This window comes from Anabas testudineus, chromosome 3 (genome assembly GCF_900324465.2).
Source record: "Anabas testudineus chromosome 3, fAnaTes1.2, whole genome shotgun sequence".
In the NCBI taxonomy this organism is placed as follows: Eukaryota; Metazoa; Chordata; class Actinopteri; order Anabantiformes; family Anabantidae; genus Anabas; species Anabas testudineus.
In genome coordinates, this window is record NC_046612.1 from 12,735,123 (window position 1) to 12,759,718 (window position 24,596).

General features: G+C 38.3%; 1 protein-coding gene across 1 annotated transcript; it reads left to right on the forward strand.

Moving 5' to 3' along the window:
* The first annotated feature begins 5,247 nt into the window (after positions 1-5,247).
* Positions 5,248-10,165, forward strand: psmd14 (proteasome 26S subunit, non-ATPase 14). The gene is made up of 11 exons (XM_026379192.1): positions 5,248-5,362; positions 6,301-6,356; positions 6,572-6,643; positions 6,749-6,868; positions 7,393-7,463; positions 7,868-8,018; positions 8,208-8,315; positions 8,567-8,641; positions 8,735-8,860; positions 9,360-9,422; positions 9,670-10,165. The coding sequence occupies exons 2-11, from the start codon at positions 6,309-6,311 to the stop codon at positions 9,766-9,768; spliced, it is 933 nt and encodes a 310-aa protein (XP_026234977.1). The 5' UTR covers positions 5,248-5,362; positions 6,301-6,308; the 3' UTR covers positions 9,769-10,165.
* Positions 10,166-24,596: the final 14,431 nt, after the last annotated feature.

Here is a 24,596-nt window from a genome sequence, read left to right on the forward strand (position 1 = left end):
AACTTGATTTAATGCCGATCACATTTCTACAATGTGCATGACATCACTTTAAATAGAGTTTAAGGGCAAACGAGCGTTTTCGATTTTACAGGAAGACGCGAAAATACATCAGGATTCAGGTTATTGCAATATAACAGCTAATATAATTGTATAAGAAACAAAAATATTTCACGTTCACAGGTAGGCGGGACTTCCGTTTTCATTGAAGATATCAAAATAAGAGTTGGTCATGTTTTACGTCCTCGGTGGTCTTATAGCATATTTAATATTTAATCAGCAGTTGGTAGTAAGAAGTGGGGCAGATACTATTGACTCCAATATTGATTGATTGAAAAAAAGATTACAAAAATATTAAAAAATTAATTAAATTTGTATTTTATTTTATCTTAATTAGGGAATTGAGACAGACAGTTCACATTAAGAGATTTGCTGCTATACATAACTAACACTTTACTTTACATTTCAGGTTCTTTTATTAATAAATAAAGGACTATGGGATCAATGGCATTTTAAGGCATGCTTATTTCGTAGTGCTAATGTGTGGATGGTTGCAATGTTACTTTGTTGCTTTAATCTGATTTACTCACTACTTACACTAGACCAACACAATTTTAATATATCAAACTCTTGTTTGTAAGCTTATTAGGCACATTATTCAAAGAAGTCTACATACTGCATGCTAAAAAATTTTCAAGTAGGTCTGCATCAACATCAATTAAAATGCATTGAAACTGTATCATATATATATATATATAATTGCAGTTTGTTTGTTTTGTTTGTGCACAGAGAAGCTGTGCCCTATACACAAGTGCTTCTGGGAAGGCAATTAATCCTCCTTCCCTTCAGTGTTGGACAATATTTCTGGATGTAATTACATTACAGACACATGTGACCTGTTCTCATGAAGCTCAGTGTTGCACCAGAAAGAGATTTTCCAGCCAGTACAGTAGGTATCAGTATTTTGGCTGTGTCATAAGTCAAGAAAGAACAGCATTAATATTTCTTTATACAATAAATCAAGATGTAATTTTCTTTTTGTTGTTGTTGTATCAACATCATCCACCCACAATAAAACCCAGTCTGCCACAATAACTTTGACACATGTCATTTAGGAGACAAAACGAGGATTAAAATGACATGAAGTTGGTTCTTCCCATCCAAACACTGACGACAGTACAACAAGAACAGTGATTATAAAAATACTACTTTATGCCATGATGATAAGTCTAGAGGGAAAATTTATACTTAGCTCCAGTCCTCTTGGTAGGGAGAAGGGCTAAATTGATACAGAGTGGGAAATGTCATGGTCCTGGCACATTTCTGATTAGAGGAATTAGACACTGTTGAAACTGACTTCAGTCATTTAGTGTATTTCTGTGTAGAAAGGCCTAAAGCAAAGAGAAAAGTTTAAAAATGAGACAGGCTATGAAGTGAAAATCAACGGAAGACCATACAAGGTAGAATGCACAGCAGAAACAACCTGTGTTTCTCCATACACACTCTCTCTGTACACATTAAAACCATGAGCACAGAGCAGTGTTAGTGTAATATTACATTCTGCATAAACCTTAAGATTTCAAATAAATAATATATAACTGTTATAACATGATGACAGCAAGTTAGGTCTAAACAGAGGGACAAAGAGAGGGAACTTAAAGCACATGAAGAAGAAAATGGGTTCAGTAAGGAAAACAGACTGTAATGATTTAATCTGTGTGAGAGAGCATGGGCAGAAAATGACACAATGAAACCCTGGGCACAGGAGCTGTCAAAGCCCCCCCACGCCCTCTATAGAGCAAGACCCCTGAAGCGTTAAGCCACATTTAGTTGATCAGTTAAATATAGCCTGGATAAAGCGCTATAAATAAAAATGATTTTATAGATATCACAGATCCCACATGGCTCAGATGATTACTGGTACAAGTGCAGGATGTGATTGATCGGGTGGACACATTTAGGAGATGGGAGAGAAACTCTAGGTCTCAAGAGACACTGGCTAGTGCCTCTCCAGTGCCTGCCAGAGATTTTACACGCCTACAGGCTTTATTTGTGCAAATATCATCAAAGACATAAGAAACTCTTATTTTGACACGGTGTTTATGTTAGCGGAAGTCCCACCCCCTACGCAAAATCCCAACTGTAAATCAAACGGAGTGAAATTCTTGTTTTTGCGTCTCTCTATGGAAAAGATAAACACTCGTAGTTTGTTCTTCTTAACTCAGCAGAAAACTATATCTGGTCCCAGCTACACGTCCAAACCAAATAGTCCAGCTCTATTTTGTTTTCTAAATATAAGCTGAAAAGGGACCATTTAAGCTGTTTTCATGTGTCTGTGTTGAAAAAAGAGCTTTTTTCTTTTTTTCAAACGCGGACCACACACACACACACACACACACACACACACACACACACACACACACACACACACACACACCCTCTCTTCCTACCCCTCCCCCTCATCCATCCAACACACTACATGTCAGATAATCAGGATGCATTGAAATATAAGCAGAGGCCTGTGCTGGAGGTTACAGTGACCCTGTTAACGAAGTGAAATAATAAACAAGAACAGACACTTGATTTAGTTTTTCAAATGACTTTGAAATTCTACTATTTTTATAAATATCGTGGGCCACATTTAAAGTCATTATCAGTCATCATATTCATAAATCCAGCATACTGATTCATATAGAATAGGCTGCCAAACTAACGTATGAACTTTTAGTGGCAGTATATTCACTGGGTCCATAAAAGTTACCTGGCATGTTACACATGTACAACATGTAATAGGTTACCTTATCATACAGCACATGACCTTTTCTAACCTTGTTGAACCAATCTACATCTGAGCTGTGCAGCCAGTGGACTAAGCAATAAAACAAATCAAAGTGTCTTTGCCTTTTCTCTGTTTGCACATCTCAAACCGTTTCTTTAGAAAGCTAACATGGGAAAAATGGAGCAGAGCATCTTTGTTTTAGACACATCCCAGCTTAACTGTCTGAACACCCAATTTCCCTATGACTTTTATCTAATTACTGCCATTTTGTTCCCAGTCAAACACTGAAGGACTCAAAGCAGTGCCTTCCACTAGCAGCCATCCCGCTGCAGGTCCTGCTGGAGATTTATAAAGCGAAGCTAAATCCAAATCCCACCAGGGTGCAGGGAAGCTCTTAAGGCATCAAATTTCTCTCCCTTATTTCCTCTGCTGGTAGGATTAAGGTTTCATGCTGGTGTTGTGTTACAAGCTACTTCTGACGTTCCATCCTGACTGTTTGGGATCATTCCATCCCAAACAGTCAGGTCATTTCCTGCTTTTTGTCGCCCATTTTGCTAGTAATTGGTTAATAAACCCATCACATCTACTGTTTGTCTGCCCTTCAACTGAGGAATGAGAATCGATTCAAGTTAAATGTACATAAACAATATTTCCCATGTTAAAGGCGTGCATGCATGATTACAACGCCTCAAATATCTATTTGATTACTCGATCCCTTCACTGTTTGCCTAGGTAATTTATCAGAAACCTGTAGAAATGACTACGGTATGTTTAGAGCAACTAAATGAATGGGTTTCTAACAGAGAAGTTGTCAACCAATCACATGCAGAGCTGAACTGAATGAGGTAACCTAGTCAGCAATAATGATTCAGCAACAGTTAACTCTGCCCACTTACAAGCAAACGTATTGCTTGTTTCCTGCATTGTTGTGTCTCGGATCGAGTTATTGCCTACATCAGATCCTTCAATTATGTGTCATTATAGAAGACATTTAGGCTGTGTTAGCAATAACCCCACAGAAACATCAACAATGAAGCCAGACATTATTAATGTGCTCCTTATAAGTTAACTCAAAGGCCTGTTTAGGTTAGTCCACCACAAGGAAGCACATCCTGGTGAAGGCCGCTGAGTGTGTTCTGAATTGTGTTGAGATAGCAGGAGGTCTTGTGGGTGTGTAGCGGGAGGGACTGAGGAATGTGAATGATTATCTGCTCCTTCCACATCCACCAAAGAATTAGGGAATTTAACATTTCTGCTCAGGCGAGCTTGGCATGACAGCTGCCCTGTCTGGCAGTAACACTGCTGGGTGAGACTGGACAAGTTGTTCCGCAGAACCGGCAACTGTCTGGCTAGAGCACATGAAACCAAACAGAGAAGCGTTTTCACAAGCCCAGTGATAATGTGGTTTGGCTCTGAGTTTGCGGCTCCTTGGGGAAAAATGAAATGCTTGCATGCTGAAATATGAGAAACCACACAAACATCACAGCATTTTCACTCTTTTGGGCATTAAAAGAAAGCCACTGTATATTATGTCAGTTAAGATTTCTATGAAGATGACACATTTGTGCATCTTTAATTCAATGTGTATCCAGTATGTATAGCCAATTACAACATAAAAGGCTTCAATGTTCAAAATACATGTAAGAATCATCAGGAATCTCAGGGATTATTAACTTTATAATGAAAGCATGCTACCCATATGTATACTGTAAGATATTTTCACTTTCTATATTGTCTCTAAAAGACTGAGAGATGAAAATAAGTAAAGAAACACTGCTAAATATAAAACAACATAATACAACAATTGAATGTAACCACCAGACCAGAGATTTTATCTTTTACAGTAACGCAATTTATACGCACACTGGCTGAACAGCACACGCTTTTAGAAATATGAAAGCTGAACTCCTGTATTTAGTTGTACTAACACAGCATTTGCAGTTCATGTAAAAGCATTTCTTAAAAAAAAATCCATATGAAGCTCATTGAAATGGAAAATATATGAGGTTAAAAGCTCCTATTTTGAAGTGAACAGTAATGATGATGATCATTTAAGATGTGGTGTGATGAATGACACAACAAAAGCATTCTTTTCTTTATAAATACATCTGACAATGATTGGTTTTAATAAGTGATGATTCCACACATGCCCATGTAAAAATAAAAATGAAATTAACACATTTTAAATACTTTTGCTGTATGATGATTTTACTACAGATATTCACATATTTACATCTACAAACTGTTTCCAGCAAATTGGCATCTGTGCTGAAAAAAATGAAAATTATTAATCAGCTATCAAATTTTTCTATCATTTGCTATGTATCGTGTGTTGGCTGTATTATAATTGTGGATTTGTACGATCAGCAGCTGCCGCAACAGCTGGACATGAGTAATGACTGTGGCGCCACCTTGTGTTTTCATTTTGAAGTGGCCAGCAGGGCGACTGCAATTGACGTCATCAGTGCGACGGAAGAAGTTTAGGAGAAAAAGACAATTCGGGCTGATTCATTGTAGCCAGTTGGTTTGACTCGACTACACACAGACAAACATAGTCTTCTGAATATCCGTAGTATTTGACAACAGGTAAGTAGCTTCACAACTTTAACACACTCGGTAACTTTCATAAACGACAGTGGAGTGGAATCACTGTCAATGATTTGCTTTTGTTTTTCTTGTCCGAGATGATAGAGGCTAAGTTAGCATGTCTAAGCTAACAGCACGCTAACGCCGCTCAAGCTAAATGTTTACCAAAAGAAACGAGCGATTTAAAATCATTTGGCGCTTTTGTTTTTAATAATTTAAACAAAAAAAAAAATATTTTCAATTAAAGCTTAATGTATACATTCTTGTCCTGTCACGTTTAGCTACGTCACTGTGGCTAGCTAAACTAGCTAACTAACCAGCCATTAGGTTGTCAAAAAGCTATTTAAATCAGGATTATTTCGGGATTTCAGATGCAAGAAAGTTAAAATTATATCCTACAATCATGAAAATTGAGTAGTTCTTTATTAAGACAAAAAGCTAATAAAGGGTCTTAAATATTCACATACTATAGTTGAAGTAACACTAAAATAACATACATTTTATAGAGAGTCCTGTTAGCAATGTAATGATGGATTTGGTATTTCAAATGACATTGAAATTTAACTTTAAGACCAGAAGTGCAAATTATTTTCACAGTATTTGCTGTATTTATCATTTATTGAGCGAGATGGTCTGGAAGATGTGTGTATGTAACGTTTTCCGTCGACTTGTCAACAAATTAAAGGCTTACAGGTGCTCCACCAAAAAACCAAAAGGAAACCTTTAAGTAGCCTATGTTTGTCATGTGCATATTAAAAGCACTATACTGAATCTGTCAAAAGCAACTCTTACCTTTTTATTAATATATAATATAGTACGTATTTTTCTGATATGTGAATACTGTTATTATACACAGTTAAATGTGACAATATTACACATGTTGTATGTCAGCTGTATACTTTGGACGCAACCAAATAATTGTTGTGACTGTTTAACAGATTTCGAAATGGACCGGCTGCTGAGGCTCGGAGGCGGAATGCCAGGACTTGGCCAGGTAACACAACAACTGAATTGTTGTACAATAATTATGGGAAGAAATTAAAATGTCTGTCACTTATCCTAATGACTCTAAAACTCTTATCCAAACTCTTTGTTTACAATACACAATTTTATGTGCCACTTTAAACTTACTACTTACTATACTGTTAATAATCTGAGGACATACAGTATTGGTCTGGACAACTAATAAACACTACTTTGATTCCTTAGGGACCTCCAACAGATGCACCTGCTGTCGACACAGCAGAGCAGGTGTATATCTCTTCACTTGCCCTGCTCAAGGTAATATCACATGATGTGCAACTTAAAACCTAGTTCTTTTAAAGTGGTCATTTTAGTTATGCAGTTAATATTTTTGTGACTTCTCATGTATTTGTTCTTCATTAGATGTTGAAGCACGGACGTGCCGGTGTACCAATGGAAGTCATGGGATTGATGTTGGGAGAATTTGTTGATGACTACACAGTGCGAGTGATTGATGTGTTTGCCATGCCCCAGTCAGGAACGGTATGTATGCTCTGTAAGAGCAGTGTCCTACCATTGACAGGGTTTTCACTGAACCACGCATTTGCAGCAGTGGGATACCACAAAATTGTAATAGCTAGCTATTTTGTAATAAATTGAATTTCTGCAAATTTACTGTTAAGAATTGAATTTGTATGCACTACTAATTTATATATATTTTTTCACTACAAACCATATTTTATTGACATGGGTAGTCAATACGATAGATATTCAAATGAGAAACTGTGGCAGCAGTAGCCGTTATCATGCCAAACAAGGCTATAGAACAAGTTACCTCCAAGCACAGAGGCTTTCCTTACACAGTTGGTGTAAAAATGTACCATGCTCTAGTTAAATTATTAGATTAGCCTGCCCTTGCTCAAAATGAATCAGACACTGGATATGGTCTAGAGGTGTTGTTAATGCAAAAACTAGATGGGGATATTTAGATAACGAATGCTTTGTAATCTTCTTTCAGTAGTTTTATCAAAAAGTCTGTTCTTAATTATTAATTTTGTGTCTCACAGGGTGTAAGTGTTGAAGCAGTGGACCCAGTGTTCCAGGCTAAAATGTTGGACATGCTGAAGCAGACTGGCAGGTAAAACTGTTACACATATCTGCAACAGGGTATACAGTATATGGTGGTCAGATGGTTGCATTCATAGTCAGAACAGCCTGGCAGCATTGCAGAGATATTAACTTCTTAATTTTTTTGAGTGGGGCTCCTAACCAATTAGAAAGTTTAAATAATTTCTGCTTAATTAGAAAGTTCTGTACCTTTTTTTTTTTTTTTTTTTAAACTGCAATTTGGTAATGATTAGTAGCTGAGGCTTTGGGCAGTGTGGGGGACCATAACAGATTTCTTAAGTTGCACATAGTAGCTTTAAGTAAAAAAAAGTATAAATGCAGGTTTTAGAAGTTTTATCTGAAACTTTCTTTTGTTGACTAGTTTTCAAGCTAAGATAATAGTGTTTGCTTTCTTCCACCTATGTTGCTCATCAGACCAGAGATGGTGGTGGGGTGGTACCACAGTCACCCTGGGTTTGGCTGTTGGTTGTCTGGTGTGGACATCAACACACAGCAGAGCTTTGAGGCCCTTTCAGAGCGAGCCGTTGCAGTGGTGGTTGATCCCATTCAAAGTGTCAAAGGAAAGGTAATCAATTAGCTCTCACTGTAGGTGCATAACAACAGTTTCCCCAAGGAGATCAAATTATTAATTATTATTAACACATTAGTCATTATTAACACAAGGTTGGCTATTTATGTCCAATCTAAAGTGAATTAAAAATAACAAATGAGTTCCTAGACTGCATTCATCATATGTGACTTTTGTGTTCTGCAGGTTGTTATTGATGCCTTCAGATTGATCAATGCCAATATGATGGTGCTGGGCCATGAACCAAGACAAACCACATCCAACCTGGGTCATCTGAACAAGCCCTCGATCCAGGTATCATAGTACATGACAGTGTTACTTCATTCAAGTTTTTTATTTATTTTTTTGAATAATTGCTTACAGAGCTTATCGGCACAATTTCTTTATAATCTTTGTTTACTAAGTTTGTCTAAAAACATTATCATATGACAATCCGCAGATAACCAAAGTAGACTTCTAGGTACTAATCTGACATTTTCAGATTGTTACAGAGAGTTTTTTGGGTTTATTTCTTGTAGTTAATTAAACCTTTCGTGTGGTTTCAGGCTCTGATTCATGGACTTAACAGACACTACTACTCCATCACCATTAATTACAGAAAAAACGAGCTGGAGCAAAAGGTTTGAGAATATAGTTTCGCTTGAATGCCTTCCTTTTAAAGTGTGTTTGGTGTTTTAAGTGGAACTTTGAGAAACATGATTATTTTTCTTTAGATGCTGTTGAACCTGCATAAGAAGAGCTGGATGGAGGGTCTGACCCTGCAGGACTACAGTGAGCACTGCAAGCTCAATGAGACGATTGTCAAGGAAATGCTGGAACTGGCTAAGAACTACAACAAGGTACACTATTTAGACCTCATCTGACAATCTCTTTAAACTGATTGGGACATTGTATTCAGTTCTGCAGAAGGCTGCAACTGTCTTAAACATGATACAAAAGGGGACAAAAGTTCTAGTGTTTGATTCATGATAACAGTAAGTGCCAGAAAGGTCATTTATTTAGTTAATGTTGGCTTTAATAATCTTATATAATTTGTTATGCTGTTTATACAGATTTTATAGCACTGTATTGTAATCAAACAAATCGCTAATCTATCATTTGTTTTAACTGATGACTGACACAGCAGAGACTATCAGTGCACTACTTTCTGCTGTGGTTAACTGGTGCAATCACTCATTTTTTCTTGTATTAGATTCATTTGGTGTTGCAATCCAAAAATTATTTCCCCTGAATAATACAAATGGCAGAAAGTTCTACATGCATGCAAATACGCACACGATTTGAAGTGTGCTCCTCGCGCCTCATCAATACTGAGACGATGTCGTGTTTCCACCTCAGGCTGTTGAAGAAGAGGACAAAATGACCCCCGAGCAGCTGGCAATCAAGAATGTTGGAAAACAGGTAACAAAGAAATTTCAAGCTTCAGATAAAAACATAAGAGCAAAATATATGTGTTATTTATTTATTTAATGATAGTGATTGGCTTTTGGTTTGGATAGAGTTAAATAGATTAATATTTATATATTGTGTATAAACATATTACTTTGTTAGTTAGTTGAACCCAAAGATGTATTGATGTTAAACATCTCAAATCATATCTATACTACTGAATATTCCCCCCTTCTCTAATTATCTGTCCTTCCTGCAGGATCCCAAGAGGCACTTGGAAGAGCATGTAGACGTTTTAATGACCTCCAACATTGTTCAGTGCTTAGCTGCCATGTTGGATACCGTAGTGTTCCAGTGATGGCACTGTGTGTATAACTGTTAATATTTCAACCCTTGTTTTCTTTTATATAAAATAAATGTATGTATGAAATTGAAACATTGGGTTGTCTGATTTGAGTTACTCTATTTGGCTGGCAGGTTTGATCCTGCTGGTTATGGATGATGCCAGGTGTTCTTCACAGATGTTTATATTCAGCTGCTCTTTGCTAGAGGGGTGTTCTTGCTCTGCCTTCAGCTTTAGAGTATGTCAGAGGTGTCAGAGAGTTTCTTTGTAAATTTTTGCATTGTGTTTGGAATCATTGCCATGTTGTAAACACTTTCTGAGACTGGGGGTTTACAAACTTGCGTTCTAACTTCCTCACTACTTCTGATGGAATCAAAATGTATAACAGTGGAATAAAAGCCATGTTAGTGGAGCTACTTGGTGGAGTGATGTAATACCGATCCTAACCACTGGATGGTGTAAGAGTTGCAGATAACCTGAAAAAAGTCATGGCCATCACACCTCAAATCACAGGAGCTGTTTGTTTTTCAGAAAGGCTTGATCATTTCGGTCAGAAATGATCTCTTCAAGATTTTGTGCATAGTGGGTTTATTCAGTCAGTAATAGTAAGCGTATTTATTTTAACAAACAATATCAACAACCAAAGTGTTAAGACTAAAAGGTGCAGGTAGAACCAAACCCAGTCTGTATTCTTGTTTGTTTCTGTTCTCCATAAATCAAACACAAAGAGAAAATAAAACATTTGAAAACTAGAGGTGAAATACACAATTTTAAGCTTATAGCATTATTCTGTTAATTTAAACCCAACAATAGAAACACAACTCCTTTTGGTCCCTGTTTGAGCTTTTTGTTCAACAAATGCCTCTTGAGATTTTAGTTTCTCGTCTGTATTGTAAAATCTATGTAGGAGTGACTTGGGCATTGCTCTAAACATTACTTTCCTTATCTGTAATGTATCGAATGATTACATTTTTATAATGTGCAACTATGTAACAGTACATCATTTTGGTAATAACTTATCTTATATCCCTGATTATTTTTGCTAAAACATAAAACAACATATCACAATGCATTAACACACTTCGGCTCACTTTGTCTACATATCAAAATCCAGATAACTTCCCTGTATTTGTCATGCACATCAGCACAATTGCAATTACAATGAAAAGGCTTATGAAAGTTCACTGTTTAAAAAAATGTTGATTACAAATACTGTGATTTTATTGCGAAGTTAGCTTATGCTTACTTTTGCTATAATTTACAGTATAGTCATAGTATAGTCACCTCAGCTTTGGGGATGTGAAAGAGGAAGAAATATGTCCACTGAACTGCAAAATTTGTAGCTCTTGTAACGTTTTGCTTTCATAAAGAAAGAACTTATATGATCATGTATAATCCTTAAACAGGAGAAATGCAGAAGGGAGCAATGATAGCTTATACAACCTGTTCTTAAAGTGGGAGTTGGGCCCTTTTACTGGTCTCCAGGATTTTAATCTGAGATACAGTTAGAATTGCATAACTCCAGTGACAGCAGTGAACATGGAGCATATGGTCTTTCTCCACCCTCTCCAGTGTATACCAACTAGACATTGTTATGAAAGATGTGTCCACCCATATGCTATATTAGTGTTAAGGGGCTTCGGGCTACATCATTTTGTTCATTTTGTTCTGAGATCTTTTCAACCCACACAGGAGGAAATTGGCTTCCTCTCAATGTGAAAGTTGAAGGCTGTCAAACGAAATAATAGGTCTTCATCCTCTAGTGATTTGGGGAATGTTAAATTGGGCCCCAGTATAGACCTCATGGTAAATATGGGAGCTAAAACTTGATCCCAGCTGTGTACATCTAGCATTGTTTCACTGTAACACGACTGCTGCCTTAAACTAATGTAATGCAACTATTTTAAGGCGAGATCTTATTGAAAGCATATTAATGTGGAATTTCAAATCAAAGATATGAGAAAGAAGTTGTCAGAAAATTAATGTAATTGTTAAAAAATGTCAAAGTCAATGAAAAACCATTAGTGGAAATAAAGCACGCATTCACTGTGGCATCATTTTAATAAGCTTCTGCAATGTTTCAACATTTTCTCCTGGCCAGAGTTGCATTTTCTTCTCACCAAGATCTTGACTTGATTATGGGAGAGGTCTTCCAGCACATCCCAAAGATTCTCAATGAGGTTAAGGTCTGGACTCTGTGGTGGCCAATTCATATGTGAAAATCATGTATCACGCTCCCTGAACCACTCTTTCACAATTTGAGCCTGAAGAATCCTGACATTGTCATTTTGGAATATGCCATTAGGGAACAATAAATCCATTGACAGAACAACCTGGTCATTCAGTATATTAGTATATTAGTTAGTCAGCTGACCTCATTCTTTGGACACATAACATTACTGAACCCCAGATCATAGCACTGCCCCCACAGGCTTGTACTGCAGGCACTAGGCATGATGCTTCACTTCACCTGCCTCTGTTTTTACGCTGATGAGCCCATCACTCTGGAACAGGGTAAATCTTCAAATTGGCCACCACAGAGTCCAAACCTCCACCCCATTGACAATCTTTGGGATGTGCTGGAGGCTTTGTGCAGCAGTCTGATTCTCCCAGTACAAAATCATGTCAAAAAACCAATGCAACTCTGGACGGAAATAAATGTAGTGACATTGCAGAAGCACATCGAAACGATGCCACGGCTAAAGGTGGTTCAACAAAATATTAGAGTGTGTGACTTTCTTTTGAACAGGCAGTGTATAATGCTAATATAAATGTGTAAAGCTAATAGAAGAAGTGATGCTGTGAGGAAAAAAAATAACACAACAGTTGTTTGGTTTAAAGTGACGTAGAATTAATGATGTAGTGGAGAAGATGAACTGAATTAAATAGGGGTGTATGAAAATAATTATTTTCTGTAATTACATAGACAGCTTCTCAATGTGCCTGTACGTGTTTATGCTTTCTAAAAACTTGAAAAGTTATCTGCAGGAGTTTGTGTCTACTCCACTGTGTGTTTAAAGTCCTGAATTATTTCATAACCAGTTGACCTCATGGTGATATTCGCAGACATGTTCCATTGTGTTCGAAATGTCAGATGTCTCAGTGTGATTACAGACTCAAGTGTAACCTGTGTGCATCCTGCAGTAACAGCAACACAATGTTATCTTTCGAGGGCTTGAGCAGAAACATTTCTTCAGAAAACTTGAGTGTAGCACAAATCTGAGCCAGGTTTTTGTGCCAAGTATAAATAGGATAAGATAAACATCATCTGCTGGATGCTTTTTTCTCCTTGGTTGAGTGTGGACGTTTGCCACTCTGTGGTTGTGAGTGCATGTCTGGCCAGCTGATCCTGACAGATGTTTGAGTTCCTTTACTTGTCTAAATCTACGAGATTTTTCTAATATGCAAGTTGCTTTTATACATAAACAACAGAACAAACTCATCTCATGTTCTTTTGTAGCACTTATTTTTTCCACTTATGTTTTCCTTGTGTGGCAAACTACTTTGAAGCAGAAGAGTTAAAGGAGGTTATAAACAAGGCAGGGACATTAACAGATGCTGGTACTGTTTGGTGTGGTTTAAGAGTACAGATCATTCCCATGAGGACACGGCCAAGAACACAACAACCTGCCCCGCCCCAGTGGACGGCAGTCTGAAGATGATAGAGTTAAGGCTTTTTAAAGTGCATGCTCTCACAGATGAACTGTTAAGAGTTATAAAATGGAAACACCACCACATAAAAAATCAGCTGGGCCAAGTTTTCTTTTTTTTGTTTGAACTGATCAAAAATTCTTTGTTGCTGAATCAGAGTCTCATGAAAAGTCGTGAAGGAGAGTCTGCTTTCAAATCCAAAATGATCTGCTTGAGAAAATTCTCTCGTTCATTCTTGAAACCTTGTAAAAATCTGTTGCTAAATAAAAAATAAAAAAAAACCCCTCACCTCATAGTCCAGCTGTTCTGGAGCTTTGATCTTATCACTTCTCTTTAGATGTTGGTTGGTCAGTTTTGTTCAGACTGAAATATTTTGACAACTATTTGAATCATTACATTTAATTACAGACTTTTTTGGTCCCAAAGAATCAATCCTGTTAACTCTGGGATTTGACTCAATCATTGTGATCATATAATTTTAGTGGCTTTAGTTAACCTAACTAGTTTTCTCTCCAGAGTAGCTTTGCTGTAGTTCAACTGCTCATAAATACAACTTTAGGTGGGATTGCTCTGCACAGTAATTTGCGGGAAAATGTTGGTGTATATATATATTGTACTGTGTATGTGATAAAATGTGAGTTCTGCTCATTACTCTGCACATAAAGTAGGTTATAGTGAAGGTATATTTTGTTTATTTTGTATACTCTGCTCTTCTCAGAGAACATGTCTTTCCACCTATGAGCCCAGATCTGCTTTCAGACTCTTCACAGAGCACCTTCTCCGTCTCAGCTGAAGTTCACCTTTCTTCTCTGTTTGCCATTTTAGTGTAATGCAATCTGTAAAGCAGCTGCACTGTGTCAGCTTCGAGTCTGACTCCCTTCTTGTACCCGGATCCATCAGAGTGCCCCTAACCTGCAAAGGTTTTTACTCTCTCAGCATATCTGCTCAGCCAAAATGTAAACATATCTTCAGGGCTGGAGGGTAGTTCGTACCTGGAGAGTCTTCTGGCAAATACTAATGTATACAACATGAAAAATGGTGCCTGCTTCTGTAAGTGCGGGCATGACGTCTGAAATATGCAGAATGTTGACTGTGTGTGGATTACGCTCTCAATCAATGGCTTTCAGACCGAAGAATCATAGTTTGAACAAGTTGTAATTGTCTATTGTGAGAACCAGCTTAAAATAAAAAAGACATGGCAGAGATGGCAAAGTAGTCATGCTGCCTGTAGCATAACAGTTAAACCACATTTTACCAGAGGAATTCTTGTGGTATGAATTTATTCCTTAAAAGGATTGAATGAAAGCACGTGGAGTTACAGGAGGGATTTTATAATGTAAATTATAGACAACAAATGAGGAACAACATGAGAAGGACAATAGGGGGTGTGGTGGTGAAAGATTTAACCATATCACCAAGAAATCATTTGTTTTGCATCTTTGTATCCGACGTTCCCAGTTGTTGAAATGTTCCTCATTACACAAATAAACAATGGCAACTTGTGATCTGTATTTAGTAAAGCAATGTAATAATAGACCATTTGCTGAGCAGAGGGTTTGTGTTGCTCTCTTCCATTGGTGCCTCACAAGACAACAGGGCATTTTATGACCTTAAACCATCAGTACAGAAATGATTCATACATACATTTTATTTTTGGGCTCAAAACTAATGCTGTTTTTTCCCGCTGAATTACATCAAACAGGACCCAATAATTAATGTAATAGCCTTCTCACTTTGCTTTCTCTGCACTGGAATTGTGTCTGACATTTTTTTTTTTTTTTTGCTTGGATGTTTTATTTCTGTCTATTTCAAAATTTACTTTACTTTATACAGGTTGTTGTTCCATTTAGAGTTTTTGACAGTGATGCCTTCAGAAAGACTGGTACCTTAAAGCAAAGAAAGACAGATTTAAATTACAGAAACCTTTTTGAATATTTGTCATCAGTTGTTACTATCATTTTCATGTTGTCATTATTATTTTTTACTTTTTAGCTCCCTGCATGTAGTTTTCTTCTAATCTTGATTTGTATTGTATTGTTTGTCTTACCTTATGGATTAATGAGGCACATTTGCAGTTATCTGAGCTGCACCATACTTTACAGATGTTAGTTGATTGCAACAGTGTGATTGGGGAACTCTTTGTTGTTGGACTGTGCAAAACTGCTGATCCCTGTGAAAAGGAAACACTGACTGAGTCTCCATTTTTTTTCAAGCATGTCCAAAAGAGCCTCAAGGCAGGCAGGAAGGCCCGAGGCCAGCATTCAAAACTGCAGCCACACAGAGTCTTACTGAGCTACCACTTGTTATGTGAAGTCATTTCTTTCCATGTTTGCCCTCTGTGTCTGTTATGCAACGTAGCCATATGCTTCCAATCCACAGGGGAGAGTCAAAAGAAAAATAAGCACAAGAATTTACCAGAAACTGGTTATCTCCCAGAGCACAGATAATTATATCACGGAACAGCTCGCCCCCTCAAAGTATTTGTTTAAAGGTAGCTTTTGTGATATTGGATAGAGAAATGATGGGAGGGAGGGATATGATAGTGAACAAGAACAAGAGCTGTCTTGAAAGCATCATTAAGCGCCAGTGATGATTCACTCCTTAAGGCTTTTATCATGACACCAGCTGGAAAGCAGAGGAGGTTTCGGACGATAAATGACAATTTGTCTCCTGCAAGGGATGAAGGGATGTTTTTGCTCCTCTGTCGTTTGTGTGTTCCGTGGTTGTGCTACAGTAATGACAGTAACGCTGTTTCGTGGTGCTGTGATGTTGTGACTTGTTGTCCCAGACTGCTTTTCCACTCTTCTGTGTTATGTTACTCATTGGTCTTGGCCTGATGATGTCATTGTCCACAGAGCTTTCACCACAGCAAAGGGCCTGTGGAGGTGAAGTGAGTGGGTGTGTGTGAGTTTTGTGACACGCAGTCAGACCGGCTGCGTTTGCACAGGAATGAGGGTCGTTTTGTACACAACCACTAAAGACAGGTGCTGTTTTGATTGGTCTAGTCTTTAGGGACTCACCGTCTGGCTCAGTGTTATTTAAGTCAATAATGAACTCTTTAACACACGTACACACAGTAGAACATAAGCAGGTCTCTATTTTACAGTATATTTATGTCACCTGGTAAATTTATGCTAAGTTCTGATTGAGTTTTGCTTGATGATGCTCATAATAATATTCATTAATTTAAATTTTTTTTGGAACCACACTTTAATTTTACGCACTTATTAATAATTACTTTAAAACATAAGTTTCAAAAATTTTGCACACCTAATTTTTGGGTCATATGATACAAAACGTGCTATATTCCCTGCTGTTTAACATTTACATCTATTTATTAGTAAAGTTGACCTCCCTCATTGACCTCACTTCAGAAATCTCCAAACTTCCTCTTTGACTATTAGACAGTCACCACTGACCAAAGCGTCTCCACAGCAAACACAAACTTTCACAATGTGAATGTAGCAATCACATCGCAAAATCTATTCATATTGTACGGCATAGCCTCTGACTCCAAAACTTCTTTATTTAGAGGTTTTCTTGGATTCATATTTAGTTAAACTATAGTTCAAACTTATACTGTTTGACATAAATATCATGACCAAGGTTTGTTTTACATTCAAATTGGCATTGAGAAGAAGTCAATCGCTGATCTATTACCTCCTTTACCTGTGTCTGCACATCTTGTTGTGCCACAGTTGCCACATGAACAGCAGATCACATAAACTTTGTAATATCTAAGACATGAATAAATTACCGTCTTGTGGTCTTTCTGATCTGATGTCATCTGTTGGATTTCTTCAGGGGAGGATGAGCTGTGTAATTATTGGAGGTTAGAAGTGGAGCTGCACATTAAAACACAAAAGCACAAACTAAAGCATGTAAATACACAGTGTGATGAGGTCATACTTGTTTTCTCAGAGCGTCTATCATCATCTATTTAACAGTCTTTAAATCTGCAGGATGACACTGATTTTCCTGGGCTGAGAGTTTGTATTTAGTTTGACAAATAATTACAAAGTCATCCAAGGTGGATCTGAGATGGAGCTGGCTAAGTTCTGATTGAGTTTTGACTCTCAGATGCTTTGTGATTCTTACAGTGTTACTGTCATTCGAACTTCTGAATCTGTTAATTTATAGTTAATTTTCTTTCTTGTAAGTAATACGCAAAATTATTCTGACTTCCTCACTAGATAGTATAATTTCCGAGAATGTATTTAATAGTCTCGTAACTGCGCTTGCAGCTGGGTTAGTTTTGGGAAACTCTCATTCTTCATTCTTAATGTTTTCTCCATACTGAAAAATCACGTTCTGTCTGGAAATAATGTAATAAGGTCTGTCAGTGTGCCTGTCCTCAGAGTGTGAGTCATTCTCTTACAGCTTGGTTATGTTTTTCTTTTTTTGATCTACATTGCCATGCATGTGAGTCACAGCCAACCTTGAGTGTTGTTCTGTGGACTCGGTTTACTTAATTTAGCTGTCATTCTGAGAGCAACTCCGGTAAACCCTTAACAATCACACTGAAATAAAAAACACAATGTGGGCTTAAAGTGTTATAATGTGGTCATAGTGTGGTTATAGTCTACGACTAGTTATGGCACAGCCAGTAAAACATTCTGGCATTTCCCTCAGAAAACAGTGCTGTGGCAAATGGTGTGAGAAAGACTGTAGTCAGTCTCATGTGCAGCCAAATGGATAGAAGACTGCAGACTGAGACCAAAAAAGGTATTGGAGAGGAGTGTGGGGGATGGTGAATTGAGAAAGTCTAATACAAGACAAAAGTAGAATGATTTGTGATGTAACTGCCTCCACTTTCTTTTTGTCTAAACAATGGACAGATAATTGTCTCTAACACTGAAATACGAAATCATAAATATTGTGTATTAAAGGTCAGATCCTGCCAAAGGTTTTCAGATTTCGTTTTTTCACAAAAATATGTAAAATATATATATATAAAGGTTCTGAGTGGAACGTGGGAAATTTGCATTAATGTGAGAAAGTGACTTTTTTGCTAGTAAATCATATAAACAGTTAATTTATTTTGTTTGACTTAGAACCATCAGATAATCAACTTTATACTTTGATTCAAGGTACTAGTGTATGTAGCCTTATTTTAGATAATAGAAACATGTAGATGTAAAATAAAAGAGAACAAACTAACTAGAAATCACTTATTTTACACAAATGCATGCCCTATACTTTCTCCTAATATAAAACCACAATCATATAGGAGAAGTTGTACCCTGTGATGTTCTTCAGAGTTTTGTAGAGTTGCCAAACATCAACATTCTTGTCTGTAGAAAGGGTTGTGATTTCAGCACTTTGTCCCTCCAGGAGAGTTCATACTTTACAGCCCCAACCTCGTCACCACCCTACCAAAGCTGAAGAAATGCCATTATAGCCCTCCTGTTAGCCACTGGCAGAATCATGTGAACTGTGACCCAAACTTCACTCAGCAACAGCAGCATACTGCTCATCCACAGCTGCTCTGCCCATCCTCCATCACCATACCCTCTGAATCAAGTCTCCCCAGCCCTGCAGCGTTAATGTTGGCATGGCTGACATTTGTGGCAAAGGTGTCAAAACTGAATCTCAATACAACTGTGAATGGGAAAAACTGGAGTCAGGGAGGACAGAGTTTGCTGTGGTAAGAACTAAGCGGAAGTATTTTTTAAATTCTTGTTTAATTTACAAAGTATTTTGGTGACCTCAAGCAAAACGCAAATGGTTTCTGTATGTTTCTATGCATACTTTATTTGTGGAGGTGTCTCACTATGTGTGTGTATTGATTGGGGTGTCGTAGTCTGTACCCTTCCGTTACACTACCACACAGACATTCGTCTCTGCAGCTCCACTTATTCAAACTAAGCAGGGCTGAATGAGCCATTCTGTGGTTCCTGCGCTTGTGTCTCAAATGACAGAGGTTGTTTTCTTTTGTTGATCATTTATTCCCACCAAGTCATACCATCCACTGTTGACAGAGTCCAAGGTGTTTGTCATGCATTTCCCAAACAGGCTGAGTTCACCTGGGCTGAGAAAGGTGGGCCTCCTCGTCATATTGCCCCAGGTAAGCTGGCATGTCGTCTAGACTGGAATAAGTGAGTAATGGTGATGCTTACAGAAGGGTACACAGTTACTGATATTTCCCCTCTCTGGTTTGGAAAGTGAGTCTGCATAATTAGAACTCAGTTGCATAAAAGATTTAATAATAATGACATACTTTAATGATCCCCATGGGGATAATGTTACAGTACATGTCGGCACAACCATTGTGTGTTGGTGTCTTGTCCAAGGACAACTTGACCCGGGTTGAACAATTCCTTTCTCCTCGCTACACAGGAATCAAACCACTATACCTCGGTGGCAACTGGACGTCCTTCTTGTTAGGTTAAATCAAGAGTATTAACAAATATAATGTGTCTAAAATAATAACTTAAAAAATTCTTATCCTTTATTTTTTTATTGAGAACAACCACAGAAACCTCATAGTGCTAGTGGAAAACGTATGTGAATACAAAAAAGCTAACTGGAGTCAGATGCCAGCATACCTGGTTTCCTATCAAGAAAATTAGTTTGGAGGTGCGGACTAGAGCTACTTGACAGAAACCACTCAAATCTTTTGAATTCGTTCTGCACAAAAAACGCATACATACATACATACGCATACTCTATGTGAGCCATGCATCAGCAGAGGATCATGACAAATAATGCAGAAAACTACAAAATCCCATACAATCCCACACATACTTTTTCATTTTCTAAACCAACTATCTTTAGACGGAAGTAGCTACTGGGATGAACAGTGAAATGTTTTGACATTTCGACCTAACCAGAAGGAAGTCCAGTTGCTGTGACTCAACTTCCAGATAACTTCATCTGGATGACTGAGAATCTTCAATGAAACTATACCTGGGGTTTGTTAGACAACTGCTATAAACCCCACACCAACAAAGCTGCTGTTCTATGCTATTCTATGAAAGGGGCAACAGAAACACGCAAAAATAGGTTTGTTTCAGCAAAGGATTACTACTTAGTAGAACTGGTTGTCTTTAGGCCTTACAAGTACACTTTGGCAGACAGGTTGGAAAAGTACAGACAATGAGAAAAACACGAGGCAGAGAGAGGGCAAGACTCCAGATCATGTTTTTAACTTACTAGAGTCTTATAAAGCTTTATTCTGCTTCACTGAGTGGTCGGCACTGTTAAAGTCTGATTCATGTCATGCGTGTCATCGGGATGTTTTCAGAAGTGCTGAAATATATTCTGCCCTGACCTTCTCTATACTATGTACCAGTCAGACTGGAGAAAAGTTTGTTGTCTAATAAAACACACATTGAAACAGAGCATAATGGAAACTGCTCACTCATTAAGGCTTAATGTTTTTAAAGACGGGAAAACATACCACAAGTTAAACAACTAGGAAACAGATCCCAATTGGCTCGGCAATTTGGGCACAAACAACTCCCACTGCAGAATGAAATTAATGCATTTACTCAATCAACAACAACACCTTTGTGTTTTCTTGTGTACTCTGCGTCTCACTGCTGAGCACAGCTTTCTTGAATCTACATTGATCTGTTGTACAAGGAGGGCCAGCAAAAGGTCTGGCTGCTCAAAGCCCCTCTTTGTCTGCTTTCTCCAGGAGCTTTTGAGGACAGCTTGTCCAGTGAGAGGTGGTGAGAGGCAGGTTGCGGTGAGGGAGGGACACCTATAAACGCATGTTGCGGACACACACCAAAAGTGTGAGTAACAGAGCTGACCAAGGTCAAGACAGAGTGATTCTCTACCTCGCTGTATTTGTAGCTTACAGTAAGTCCTTTGGAAATATGCCCTGTCTGTGTGAATATCATCACCTTTTCACTAGCATCCTAATCATACTTTCATTAATGTGAGGGACAGTAGCAAAGCTTTATAACACAATTAATCTTAGTTAGTGTGACAATAGGAAAAGACACAGACATTTTCACATTAGTACCAAATTCTGTGCACATCTGCGAAACTCATTTTGTAACACTAACAAAGTGGCTATTTTTTCATTCCAGTGGGTAAACAGGATGCAGAACTGTTGCCACTACTTTTTGCATTTGCCTTCGTAAAAACCATGGAGACAACTTCTTCTATTCACGTTGACTAAATTCACTATGGCTAGATTATTGACAGCATGTGTGAGGGCACAAGTTAAAGAGGCGCATCAGTAGCACACAGCAACGTTTATGACCCCTTTCCCTTTTATGTAAGACTGTCGTCCAGGAATTGGCAGCACAGATAATGTCAGGTTTGACTGGAGGAAGTCTAAACTGTGACTGAACCGAGGCCACGCAGCTGACTGCAGAGGTGGAGGCCATAGGTCAGCATCCAGAAATGTTTGCAATGGGAGTGTTCTTTCTTGGGATCTTTAAAAAAAGGAGTGATCCTGAGAGAGCAGTACAAAACAACTCACAGGAATTATTGTACACGCAACAACAACAGAAGTTTGGATACAAAAATGTACAGACTAAGGGAGATTTTAGCTTTGAGGAGCAGAGACAAAAAACAGAGAACCAAATGATGTGTAAAATATATTAGACTCGTCCCTCGGCTCCTCTTATGGTCTCGTCACGCTCTCAGGCATGTGCAATGTCTTGTGTGACACAACATATAATTGATATAGTTGATGAAGCACCACTTTCAGTACCCCTCATTTGTCAAGTCAAACCATCACTGTCACTCACCAAGCAGCCTCGCCCAATCTGGTTTCCATGGTAACTGTGTGTTGCAGCACTGTGTTGTGGAAACTTTGAGAAATGCTTTGTCAGTGTTTGTCTCCGCACAGGCTGCCCCCTCTTCGTGACCTCTAGCCTTTTGTCGCCAGAAGAAGAGCAGCAGATGCACTTCACATCCTGTGCAGAGAATTCGGGCTGATTCAGACTTGAGCGATGACGCGAACCAGTAAGAATGCTGACAACCTCAAATTATCTTTGCTCAACCATTTGAAATTCTCCTTGTAGCTGTCTGGACTATGAACGTCTGCCTAAACGCGTGTGGTTTCAGGCGTCTGAGTCCGCACTGGATTCTTGTGTTCATATTTTGACTGCAGAACTACAAATGCACAGACTCTCCTACTTTTACTGTTACAGCCGGGGAGTTAGAGGAAAGCAGCAGGAATACAGCCAGACATGGGTGTGTCAGACTGACATTAATGGTCCCATTGGTGCTCATCTTGTCCTCCACCCTTCTGGAACATAAACCAACCACCTTCAACTTTCTACATCTCTTCTAAACCCTCTCAACTTTCCTTACACCTCACTATCACTTCACACACCTGCAGTCCTCTACTCCCTCCCACAAAGTATTCCATCTTACTGTGGCCATCTGGCTCCCACGCTCCAAACTGCTCATCCACACTTTGAGGAAGCCGGGGTGGAGTATGGTACATTAAAAACACGCACTCTTAAACCTAAATTTGTAAATCTTTTTTCTCTGTTTGTCACTGAAACATAAACACGTGAGGCATATGGTACTAGCAGTGCATGATAATAAGTAACTCTGATCTCTATAGGTTCATTCTCATGCCTATGTAATGCAACACGTGTTGCACTAGCAAGATTATCAGAGAGGATTTTTATTCCAGCACGTGCCCAAACATTCACTGAGTTAAATCTTAGTTGAAATATCAATATTATATATGGAAAACAGAAAAGGAGAGAAAAGACGAGATGAGGTGAATCACTCTGATATAAGCCAGACTACCGTCCAGAGGCTTTGACAGAGACGGCCATAAATCCAACAGTGAGACTTCACAGTCCAGGAAATTAAGTCATACAAATCCACTACTCTAGCTGGAACTGAATGTCTCTTTTCTTCACAAATATCTAAATGTTGTTTTGCACCAGTTCCTCTCCTATACAGCACATTTCAGGAAACAAGTCTTTATAAAGCAATACCTTTGGCACGTCCAGTGTTTTTGATTCTTCACACTCCAGTGCCGTTTCACAATTGGAAGGTCTCCTGTGTGAAGGCTTTTTCCACACAGGAGAAATTGGTGACTCAGTTGAACTTACTTCTAAAACAAGGACTTTTTCTTTTTTATTTTGATGTTTTTCTTTTACTGTTTCCCCAAAACCGTCTGCTTGCTGTTTCATTCTTCAGCCCTGAGGCACAACTTGTTCCACGTGCCCAGTGACAGGAATTATTAGACCGCAGCCTCACACACAGTAGCTGCTCTTCAGACCAGACCCATGAGTAAGTTTATCAGAAACAGCCGCTCCTGCACCGTGACATGACCGAAAGACCCTGCTGTGGTTGTGTTTCCTATTTCTCCTTGCTTTTTTCATTTATTAGAGGAAATAATTTGCGACAAATTATCCCCACAGACTCTTGGTGGGACATTTACCTTCTATATGAGACTTTTGATCCGTGTTAAAAATGCAGTACGTAACTTTGAGGTAGTTTAGGGGAACATCGTAAACAAGGAAATACTTAGTATTCTTCAAAATACAATTAATATTATTATCATTTTTAAAGCTACTCATAACAAACAGCCAGTGTTCACATCCCAGTAGTGCGTTTATGAGTGGAAGTATCTTTTTTCAGACTAGTGGAAACCTGGCATTAACATGGGATATTGCACTGGCCAACACTGAAACAGAAGACTGTGCTTGCTGGGAAAAGTTATGCCGACTGGCTGTGAATTACTGACATAAATTAGAGCACTTAGGATCTTTTTTTTTTTTTTTTTAACTCTGTAACACACACACACACATTTGGCTAAACCAGACACATGACAAACGAAGAAAGAAAAACACAGTGATGGATGTAGAGCAGGTGGAAAGGGAAGAGAGAGGCGGGACAGTATACATGTGAGAGAAGGTGAATGAGATTGAGTTGAGTCTGTCTGACATGAGTCATATCATATTAACGTAGACACATTCAGTTAACATTACCTTTTAATGTGACATTCAAGTCATGTTTATCAGACAAGTTGTGACTTTTATGCAAAGACATAGGGACTCAAAGGTAAACAGCTGCTAGAGGCCCCTCAGCTATTGATCTACAAAGTGTTTTGTATTTTGTTCCTCTGTTTAGTTTTTAATCATCATTTCCTCCCATAGAGCTAGAGGACATTTAAGCATAAGGATTTAGGTGTGGACAGGCAGTGAATCAGTATGGTAGTCTCTCATAGTGAAGCTTTTCTGTTGAAGTTTACTTGCAGT